This window comes from Hyla sarda, chromosome 3 (genome assembly GCF_029499605.1).
Source record: "Hyla sarda isolate aHylSar1 chromosome 3, aHylSar1.hap1, whole genome shotgun sequence".
In the NCBI taxonomy this organism is placed as follows: Eukaryota; Metazoa; Chordata; class Amphibia; order Anura; family Hylidae; genus Hyla; species Hyla sarda.
Window position 1 is genome coordinate 21810271 of NC_079191.1, and position 12002 is coordinate 21822272.

At 45.9% G+C, this 12002-nt stretch overlaps 1 protein-coding gene across 2 annotated transcripts in view; it reads left to right on the top strand.

Moving 5' to 3' along the window:
• EVA1A (eva-1 homolog A, regulator of programmed cell death) overlaps window positions 1–9857 on the top strand; it is a 370201-nt gene extending 360344 nt beyond the window's left edge. Inside the window, exon 8 of one of the 2 annotated variants that reach the window (XM_056563857.1) lies at window positions 8421–9857. In XM_056563857.1, the coding sequence (XP_056419832.1) occupies window positions 8421–8791 (371 nt within the window). In that variant the 3' untranslated portion in view covers window positions 8792–9857. The remainder of the gene's footprint in view (window positions 1–8420) is intronic. The other variant, XM_056563858.1, reaches the window with a different exon arrangement.
• Window positions 9858–12002: the final 2145 nt, after the last annotated feature.

Genomic DNA, 12002 nt, shown 5'->3' on the forward strand with positions numbered 1-12002 from the left:
TGCGCCAATCAGCGGCGCAGTGTCCCTTTAAATCACAGAGACCCGGCGTGCGCGCGCCCTAGGGAGCGGGGCCGCGCGCGCCGGGACAGGACCGACGGAGAGCGAGTCAGGTACGGGAGCCGGGGTGCGCATCGCGAGCGGGCGCCACCCGCATCGCGAATCGCATCCCGGCTGGAGGCGGTATCGCAGCGCACCCGGTCAGTGGATCTGACCGGGGCGCTGAGGGAGCGAGAGTGTAGCGAGCGCTCCGGGGAGGAGCGGGAACCCGGAGCGCTCGGCGTAACAGTGCCTATTTAAGGAATTGCACATAACACGTAATAACTTGCTTGGATTTAAAAAAAAAAAAAAGTTTGTGCAAAGAACTTCCACAAGTCTACACATCCCAGGCAGCGAAGTATACTTGCGCAAATTTCTTGTGAATTTTTTTTTTTTTTTTTTTTACGTCGATGATGAACACAACAAATCTATTTGCGCACACCGAGCTAGGCACTCTTAAAGTGCAAAAAAATACAGAGAGCAAATAGCAAAAAAAAGCGCAAAATCATAAGGATGTGGCCTTCCAAGCTAACAAACCAGTGAAAACATGCGAACAGAAAATTTAGCAAAAATAGCGATAAATGTCCCTGATGTGTTTTCCTGTTTTATTTTTGATTTTTTTGACTCAGTAGATAATACTTTGGGTTAGGTGGAGTTTGGTTCTATCCTTAAAGGGATATTTCGGGATTTTACATCTTATCCCCTATCCAAAGGAAAGGGTATAAGATGTATGATCTCCGGGGTGCTGCCGCTGGGGACCCCCGCGATCTCTGTGCAGCCCCTGGCATTCTGTACCGGGCACTGCTTCCTTAGACAGGGACGTGACGTCACGCCACGGCGGGGTGTAGTCACTATGAGCGACGTGGACATGACGTCACATCCCCGTCTCGGAAGCATTGACTGTTAGGGGATAAGATGTCTAAACTCGGAAAACCCCTTTAATATTAAAGGGGTACTCCGGTAGAAAACATTTTTTTTTTTTTTTCTGAACTGGTGCCAGAAAGTTAAACAGATTTGTAAATTACTTCTATTAAAAAATCTTTATCCTTCCAGTACTTTTTAGCAGCTGTATGCTACAGAGGAAATTCTTTTCTTTTTTTTATTTCTTTTTTGTCTTGTCCACATATCAGGAACTGTCCAGAGCAGGAGAAAATCATAGCAAACCTATGCTACTCTGGACAGTTCCTGACACGGACAAAGGTGTCAGCAGAGAGCACTGTGGACAAGAAAAAAAAAATTTCAAAAAGCAAAGAACTTCCTCTGTAGCATACAGCTGCTAATAAGTACTGGAAGGATAAAGATTTTTTAATAGAAGTAATTTACAAATCTGTTTAACTTTCTGGCACCAGTTCATTTAAAAAAAAAAAAAAAGTTTTCCCCCGGATAACCCTTTAACTGTATTAGGGCACCTGGAATGTAATAGGATCAGCATATTTGTTTTTGTAGATCCCAGACTATGTAGAAATAAAGATACTCAACAACGCTGACTTGTCAAAATAGAAATTCCACCGTTCAGCTTGCACCTCCTCACAATCACATTATAAGCGGATGTTATTTCTGATGAAATAATAGCCGCGTGTCCCTTTTTGGCTCGGCTAATCGTAGTCTTTGCACCTGCTAAACTATTGGCCCTTACAAGTCCTGCACAGCTGCCCGGCTCCTATAAATACCGAGACATTCCTCCACGACCGGCAAAACCGTGTTTACTGGCACGGGTCTTCGAGCGGCTCTATTTAGATGTTACAATGTTGCAAGCAAAGTCTTAAATGGTCCAAGTGCAGCAGCTGTAGCGTAGAAGTCTGAACATGAAAGGATCATGTGACATGTGTTCTGTAAACCGCAGACCCATGTGCCATGGAATCCGTCTGAAGTGCCCTAGTGTAACCATATGGGTGACCTTCTAGACACGTTTTATGTATAGGAATCCTAGGATAGTCTTACAGCAAGACTATGGGGGAGATTTATCAAGACCTGTGTAGAGGAAGAGTGGTGCAGTTGCCCATAGCAACCAATCAGATTGCTTCTTTCATTTTTCATAGGCCTCTTTAAAAATGAAAGAAGCAATCTGGTTGCCATGGGCAACAGCAGCACTCTCCCTCTACACAGGTTTTGATAAATATCCCCCTATGTCCTTATTGACCCAACTTCAGGACACTATATCCATCTAGGCAACAAACTCAGGAAGAAAATGGCGGCAGTACAGAAAGTAAATACAGGAGCATGGACTCCTTTTAAAGACAGGAGTCCCTGCTCCTGTACACTGAGCAGTGTATTCATTGTATGCCTTACTGCTTGGTTATCATTCGCTGGGCTAGATGATGGTAACAACATACTGCTGGGTGGCTGCACATATTTACTGGACCGAGCACCCAGTGTACAAAAGCAATCACAAGAAAGAGACTCCTGACTTTTGATAGGAGTCCCTGCTTACAAATGTACTTTCCACAGCCACCTCGGCAAAGGGCACCACAAAAATGCATACTATAGGTGTCACACCGCCACCATGTGTTAAGCAGTGGCTACAGCTGTACATTTGGTAGATTACCAATATGTAACGTGCAGAAAAAAGGGAGGATGACTACAAACCTGCTGTAGTCTGTTACCATAGTGACACATGTCTGCCATAGAAACAAAATAGAAGAGCAAGACCTATTGCAAAGTTGCTTCAGTTTTCTTATTAGATGTTGCATAAAATGAAATTTTGGCATTAAAGAGATGTTCCGGCATGGGTAAGAAATAGCGCTTGGCATGTAATGAAATCTTTCTTCAGCTCCTGTTAGTCTCCTTCTGGTCCCCCGATGCCTGATGTGTTCTTCCCACTTCCAAGAAGAGAGAGCGGTGCAGGATCTGCCTGATCAGCCAATCATTGCCTGAGATGGAACACCACTATGGTCAAGGATTGGCTGTCTGTGGTCATGGAATCAGGAAGAAAACTGGACCACCGGGGGACCAAAATCAGACCAACTGAGCTGTAGGGAAACTTGGGGATGTGGTAAAATGGAAAATAAGTTATCCTAAAAAAAAGCAACATTGACACAGTAGTCGGCACTAAACCCTTTATTTGCGGCCAGCCATTGATGTGAACGGTCACAGAGCACAAACAATACACCCCAGAAGTGATGGTTAACAAATCCGCATCCGCCGGGGTGCAACAAACCCAGTAATGTAAGTGTCCATTTATCAGCTAAGAAATAAAAAATGAACTGGCTGCACTCACCGGAGCAGCGTGCAGAAATACTGTTCTTTTATTATCATCTTCAGAGCAGATTAACAAGTGCAATACATACGGACATAGTAGGTAAAAAGGACGCTGTAAGCCAGATCATCACTGGGTAACAGCCGTTTCCCAGCTGAAGCGGGTCTGCACAACGGCTGTTACCCAGCTGAAGCGGGTCTGCGCACGCACAACGGCTGTTACCCAGCTGAAGCGTGTCTGCGCAAGCGCAACGGCTGTTACCCAGCCGAAGCGTGTCTGCACACGCGCAACGGCTGTTACCCAGATGAAGCGTGTCTGCGCACGCGCAACGGCTGTTACCCAGATGAAGCGTGTCTGCGCACGCGCAGCGGCTGTTACCCAGATGAAGCGTGTCTGCGCACGCGCAACGGCTGTTACCCAGATGAACCGTGTCTGCACACGCGCAACGGCTGTTACCCAGTGATGATCTTGCTTATAGCGTCCTTTTTGCCGATTATGTCTGTATGTATTGCACTTGTTAATCTGCACTGAAGAAGATGATAAAAGAACAGTTTTTCTGCACGCTGATCCGGTGAGTGCAGCCAGTTCATTCTTTATTTCGAGGCAGAAAAAAAGCTATACCTACCTATCCCTTACACTGAATTACATTTTTTGCCCATACTGGAATACCTCTTTAAATTTTAATTCATATCATTGACATTTAAGGCATATTTGAAATATCCACATGCAGGTCCCACGTCTGGGAATGGTGTTTGTGGAGAGAGGGGGTTTACTCAACCAACAAGCTTGGGGAGATGTTCACTGGACGCTGCATCCTAATAGTAAAAAACTATGTCTCCTCTCACTTCCCCCCCCCCCCTTTTTTTTAATCAGTTACGTATACAGCCAGGAAGCCGTGCAGATATATAGTGAGTTTCCTACAAAATACAGATGAAGCAGAGCTGACTTGGCCTCATTTCCTTAAAGGGGGGTACTCCGTGGATAACTTTTTAGGTCTTTATAAGTCAACTGGTGCCATAAAGTTAAACAGATTTGTAAATAACTTCTATTAAAAATCTTTACCCTTCCCGTACTTTTTAGCAGCTGTATGCTACAGAGGAAATTCTGTTCTTTTAGAATTTCTTTTTTGTCTTGTCCACAGTGCTCTCTGCTGACACCTCTGTCCCTGTCAGGAACTGTCCGGAGCAGCATAGGTTTACTATGGGGATTTTCTCCTGCTCTGGACAGTTTCTGATATGGGAATCAGGTATCAATAAAGAGCACTGTGGACAAAACAAATTTTTTTTTTTTTAAAGAACTGAATTTCCTCTGTAGCCTACAGCTGCTAAAAAGTACAGGAAGGGTAAAGATTTTTTCACAGAAGTGACTTACAAATCTGTTTAACTCTCTGGCACCAGTTCATTAAAAAAAAAGTTTTCCACCGGAGTTCCCCTTTAAGGCAATCAGTCAACCCTGCCAAGAAAGACACAGAGGTTCCACCCCCTATCTATACAGAACATGTGATGTTCTCAGCCTATCAGAAGATGCTTCTGTCCACTGTTGGGCCAGTCCAACCCTGTATCTGAGTTTTTATATTGGCGCTATGGACATCGGATCAGCAGCTTCACTGCATAGAGAACAGTTGACAAAAAGAAATTGAAAATAGTTTGAGTAATATGGATTAATGTGAAGATATATTCGAGTGCAAATACAGCCCAATAGGTCTACAGGGCTTTTCCTTGAGATTATGAAAATGTCTGTCTGCTATATAAAGTCCAGATAAAAAAGGATTTTAAAGAGCAAAAATCCCTCTGTATTATTAAATATCCTCTCATGAATTCGCACAACATTTCTTCTTTTTAATATTGCACAATGGGCCAATGTTCTGGGCCGGAGTTCACTTTATTAAGTTCCCAAATGTGTGATGTGTCCTACAATCTAGTTTTCCGGCTGTTTGCCAAAAGTGGCCACAGGACAGGAAGGGCAGATATAATTGAGAGAGTGTATTGGAGGCTAGAAACAGGAAAACAATGTCAATAATAAGTCAGACCTCGGTCAGGCAGGAATTACATTTTTTGGTGGTCTGGGCACTGGGCCAGAGTGGGTCCTCTAAATGAATGTACGTTGTTTAGGGATTAATTTTCATTACGGCCTTGTTTTCTGTATCTGGTTGGGTCGTCTGTATTCTATCCAAACCACATACTCAATGGTGTATACATGAGAGGAACCCTGGAGCAACTATTAAACTGACCCCTCCCCCCCTTCCCCCATTATACAACTTGATTTGTTAATCTAGGATGGTAGGATCACCTCCTTCAATAGACCTTGCACCAAAACCGGCCACCCTCTTTTTATGAATAATACAATCTTACATAGGCCATCCCCACCTAACACAGGGGATAGGACCACCTGTGACTGTATTCCTTTTTTATGCAGCCACATTTTAGACATTCACCCAATACTTAGCCAAAACTAATAGGCTGTCTTGGTTGTCTAATACTTCTGGCAACTTCTAGTCTCTCTTGAGACCAGAATTGATTGGCCGTCTTTCAGCACGCCCCCATACACATAAGATTGTCCACCAACCTGGTTGAATTTGGTGGGTTCAGCTACACTAGCTCTTAGGTATACGGCCAGGAGTGAAAAGTGGGGCAGAGTTCATTTGATTGTGGAATAAGTAGAGTAACAGATATTGTGCCCCCAAGAATTTAGCACCCGTGGCAACCACCTAACAAGTATTGCACCCCCTAACCAGACATGACGTCGGTGTACATTCTCTGGGTCGGGTGTTCTTGCATCCAGCTAGGAGAATGTAGATGCATTACCACCCAATATTGTACCAGGGAAGGGAGTTTAATAGACAGGTCCCTGCTTATCTCTGTATGGTAGCCACAGGGGTGCTATGGAAATACCTTATCACTTTGTGACGCCAGGGCACAGTTATCCTATACACAATCTGAGGGTGGAGACAGCTTCTCCTGGGCCAGACCTGGGGAGTAAAGGAACACACTAGCATCAGGTTACAGATAACTGTCTTTACTGAGCAGGGTGCAGATGGTATTACACCGACAGTCTGGTGCAGTGTAACCCCTTGGGAGCCCTGTTGCCTTGCTGGGACTATTGGTGCTTTCACCCAATAAATTGATACGAACTTGAGAGAATTGAAGCTTGATCCTGGTAGCTAGGGTTCTGTCAAGGTTCTGTAGCTTTCTCCGCCAGGGCATGAACTTCCACCGTGAGGGTGATACTTGCAGAATGACCGGATAAGAGATTTTTTCTGGGCCTTCCCTCAGAGCACACCACACCTTACACCTTTACCACACTGTGGCTCAGGCTAAACTGAACTTAGACTGGGGCAACTCCTCCCCCACTACACTATATGAACAAGAATTTAGGGGTTCCCATTGGCAGACAGGGTCACATGGGGTGCACTGCTCCTTTCTTAAAGGTACCATAACCCTCATAAATAATGTACATAGGAATAACATAAAAAAATAATTATAAAAATATATTAACACTTGGTAAAGTGCTGAGACAGAATTAACACAGCAAGAAGTCTCTCAGTGGGCCCAGCACCTGTGCTCAGGTCTGCCTGAGGCAATCCGAAGCCACAAGACAGCCTTTGGTGCTGGGACACCACATATGTACCTTCCGTGGGCATGGGTAGGGGTGCTGCATCAAGTGTATCCTGCCACCAAATCTATATTCTGGAGCAGGGAGTGTTGTGTATTGCCAGACTTCTCTCTTGTCCTGTACAGGACAGAGCGCGCAAGAAAATGTACAGTGCGCAATAGTGAGCGTCCATGCATTCTGAATGTATCACCAGGCTGCGTTAAAGTGGGTATCCAGAATTAGGAAAACTGTTTATTTCTTCAGCACCACGTCTGTCCTCAGGTCTTGTGTGGTATAACCACTTGGCTTCTTTCAGTTGAAGGGGTAGTCCAGTGGTGAAATCCCCTAAACTATACTGGCCCCCCCCCCCGCGATCTCTCTGTAAGGGGGCCAGGCTCTCCGTCCAGATAGCCGGTGTCCACCACCGCACGAAGCGGCGGCCGCCATGCCCCCTCAATACATCGCTATGGCAGAGCCGTAGATTGCCAAAGGCAGCGCTCTGGCTCTGCCATCGAGTTGTATTGAGGGGGCGTGTTGGCCGCCGCTTCGTGCGTTGGTCGACACGCCCCCTTCGTGCGGGTTGTTGGGGCCCCGTACAGGAGATCGCGGGGGCCCCAGCAGTTGGACCCCCTGCGATCTGCAACTTATCCCTATCCTTAGGATAGGGGATAAGTTGTTCACCACTGGACTACTCCTTTAAGTGTAACTGAGCTGTAATACCAAACAGAACCAGAGGACAGGTATGGCGCTGGTTTTAAAAGAAATCTGCTTTTTGTCTAATCCTGGGCAAGAGTTCAGTACTTGTCTTGTCGGGCCCTGGCAATCCACAATACACCTCTGCCAACAGGGGCTTATAACCGTTTAAAACATCTATTGGAGTTTTATCTCTCCACCTTAGGCTAGGTTCACAGTTTTTTTTTTCTCCACTACACTCCCATCGATTTGTTGGAATTTCTGACGTAGCTCTCTTTAGCAGAGCCCACCAGCAACGTCAACCTAGCCAAATTCCTGACTGAATTGGTGTGCTCTTACGATCACTTTTTGTTGAGCCCTGAGACGATTAAAAAAAAAAAAAAAAAAAAAAACTATAGACAATGATGGAAGAAGATTTCTCATTAAAGGGGTACTCGGCCCCTAGACATCTTATCCCCTATCCAAAGGTGGGGGCGTGATGGCCTGCCCCCTAAATACAAGTCTATGGGAGGGAGCGTGGCGGCCTGTCCCCTCAATACAAGTCTATGGGAGGGGGCGTGGTGGACCGCCCACTCAATACAAGTCTATGGGAGGGGGCGTGGCGGACCGCCCCTCAATACAAGTCTATGGGAGGGGGCATGGCGGCTGCCATGCCCCCTCCCATAGACTTGTATTGAGGGGACGGGGCCATGTCGTGACACTATCCAGCCCCTGTGTCATCCTCCACAGAGCGAACTTCACTCCATGCAGCAGATGACCGGGGTGCTGCAGGAGAGATCCTTTGGATAGGGGATACGATGTCTAGGGGCGGAGTACCCCTTTTAATCATAGGTTGGCTTGAATGCTTGTGCTGTTTCTTGTCTTTGTTCGTCCTCTCTGACATGTCTTTCTGATTTATTTGTAGAAAATCCGGAGAGGGCGGCTTTGTATTTCGTATCTGGAGTGTGCATCGGCCTAATTCTGACACTTCTGGCATTAGTAATGAGGATATCCTGTCAGACGGACTGTAAGAGGTCCACGGTGAAGAAGAACCCCAGGAAACAGGAGAGTGACAGTGACAGCAGCGACAGTGATGACGACTCGGACACCACCTCCGATCTGTCTGCCAGGCGGCACAGGCGCTTCGAGAGGACTTTAAATATGAACGTTTTTACTTCTGCAGAAGAACTTGAGAGAGCACAGAGGCTCGAAGAAAGGGAACGTATTATTCGAGAGATCTGGATGAATGGACAACCGGACATCCCCGGAACAAGGAGCCTTAACCGTTACTATTAGGAATTCTTCTCTTCTCTGAATAAACTGGGATCAACAATGGGGAAATTTTCTGACAGGAAATGCGGAGGAAGCGATTATTTATGGATGCAAGCTGAGTGCTTCCTCAGTGTTCAGGTCCTTGGAACAACAAAAACATGACAATTATTCCGGTTTCTCCAAGAGGACCATTGATAGACGACCCCGATCGGTATTCATCTTGCCAGAGAGGACAATTGACTGGAGACTGCTGGCAATGTGACCGTATTCATTGTGATCCACTAGTGATGTTGTCTGAGGCTGGTCCTTGATGACTCTCCATGTTCTCCATTATATAACCAGCATGGACAATGGGACTATACAATACAGGACTTTCCTACAAGTATTTTGGGCATTTCTTCTTTTCATAAGAGCAAGCAGAAGGACAATTTGTTTCTGGAAGACATAAAACCCTCTTGGTGATTGTACAGGATGTTATATTTAATAGATGTTATAAAATCTTCCCGTTTTGGCAGCATTTAGAACTGACACCTCAGGGACGAAGTACTATTGTATTTTCGTAAGCTTTCGTGGTCAGTGTATATGGTGTTCCTGGCAGAACTGGATTTACAATTTTAGGAGCTTTTAGATATTTATTGGTATGGTTGTAGTTGGTGTTGGCATTTAGTAACTCGAAATATGGCTGGCCATACATATTATATATAAGTGGACAGAGCTTGCTGATATTAATGGGACCGGCCAACAAACTAATGGATATGGCCATCTCCGAACTGCAGATGTCTGGGGAGAGAACAGCTAGGCGACTTGGTACTTAAATGAAGCGAGTACTTTGTTGGCCATCTCTGAGCCATCTCTTTAGGTGCTGACATTGACTTTACACATGAGGGAAACCTCTATCTCCGACCTTTGGGACCCCTACTAAAGTGGAAGCCCTTTTGTTCATCGCAGTTACCATGACTACAAGGAACTACACAAAACCTCCATCCAACTGTTGCTGACTCTACTCTACGCAGGGTCTGTCAGGTGCATGTGGGTCCTTAGGTGACAGTGTTAAAGAGGTACTCCACTGCTCCAGCATTCAAAACATTTTGTTCCAAATGCTTGGTGCAGGCTGTGGGGATCGTGACGTCAGGGCCACTCCCCTTGTGAAGTCATGCCATGCCCTTTCAATGCAAGTCTATGGGAGGGGGCGTGGCAGCCGCCACGCCCTCTCCCATAGTCTTGAATTGAGGGGTATGGCGTGACATCACAAGGGGTGTGGCCGTGATGTCACGACCCCCGCAGCCTGCACCAAGCATTCAGAACAAAATGTTACGAAGGCTGGGGCAGTGGAGTACCCCTTTAAAGTGATCCCTAACCCTTTAATCACCCTTAAAGATAGCTTTACATAATAAATTGACCACTGAACCTGCTGATTTATCTGGTACAGATCTTTAAATTACAGCCTGTATTATACTGCAGAGATGAATTCACAATTTTACAGGATACAACCAACTGCACTAGAAGAGCATCACTAAGCGAAATGGGTCTGACGACAAGCTTGTTAATTATTTACAATTACCAACAGTATTAAGAGTGCAGCTCTGGAGTATAATAATATAGACCATGGATCAAACCAGAATAAGTAATGTATGTACACAGTGACCCCACCAGCAGAATAGTGAGTACAGCTCTGGAGTATAATACAGGATATAACTCGGGATCAGTCCAGGATAAGTAATGTAATGTATGTACACAGTGACCTAACCAGCAGAATAGTGAGTACAGCTAAGTATAATACAGGATATAACTCAGGATCAGTACAGGATAAGTAATGTAATGTATGTATACAGTGACCTCACCAGCAGAATAGTGAGTACAGCTCTGGAGTATAATACAGGATACAACTCAGGATCAGTACTGGATAAGTAATGTATGTACACAGTGACCCCACCAGCAGAATAGTGAGTACAGCTCTGGAGTATAATACGGTATGTGGGTACGTTCAGACGAGTGGATTTTTGCAGCATATTTCACTGCGGATCCGCCGCTGAAGGACCCTCTGTATTCTGCCTTTACATGTGCCTTCTCGGAGCGGCAATACGGCGCAACGAGCAGACATAGTGCGATGTGCGCGTCGCCGTGGGCATGCGCAGTATACTCGCACATCGCGGCAGCTCTCAGCCAAGCTCATTGAGCAGGGGTAGCGGCCGCGATGTTTGCGAGGACACTGCGCATGCGTGGAGACTCGCACATAGTTTCAGTGTGTCTGCACGTAGCGGCGTACTGCCGCTATGAGCAGGCACATGTGAAGGCAGCATACAGAGGGTCCTTCAGCGGTGGATCCACAGCGTAAAGTATGCTGTGGATCCGCTCGTATGAAGGTACCCTTAAACTCAGGATATATAACTCTGTACAGGAAAGGGTTAAAAGAGATCTCCGAGATAGAAAAACCTATCCCCTACCACGAGGATAGGTGATCAGTGTCAGATTGTGGGGGTCCAGACACCGGGACCCCTCGCAATCTCGCTCCTGAATGGGGAGTGTCTATCACCGCACAAATCGGTGGCTGGCACGCCCCCTCATTGAATCTCTATAGGAGAGCCAGAGCACTAAACTTGGGAATTTCAGGCTGTCCCATAGAGATGCGTGAAGGAGGCATGTCGGTCGTCTTCATGTGGTTATCAACATGCTCCATTTAGGAGAGTTGAGCACCGTGTGGGAGAGCCCGGGGGGTCCCAGCGGTCAGGCCCCCACGATCTGACACATCCCCTATACATAGGAGACAGGATACGTTTTTTTCTTTCCCGGAGCACTCCTTTTAATGTAGCATTTTTTGTAGGCTATATCTGTATATACAATGTAAAATAGTATTTAAAGCTAGACACAACAATAGAAAATAGAGACCAATCGAACATAAAGGGTCAGTATGCGTAGCCAGTAAGCGTAACAATACAGTATGCCATCTATGCCTGTGCCAGCTTCAGCTCATGAAATGCCAAAGAAAGCAGATGGAGGTGCGGAGATCAACTAGAAACAACCGAGCAGAACCTGAAAATTCAGCCTTGTGTGGTAGTGGTAGTTGGTGGTAGTAGTAGTAGTTGATGGTAGTAGTAGTTAGTAGTTTTCCCAAAAAAGGTACTAATTTGAATAGTGTTATTTTGGAGTCTCTAATCTTCTGTACTTGTCTGCGGATGAGGCCGGTCCCGGACGTGACTATGGAGAATCACTATTGGTTGTCATGTTGCTGAGGTCA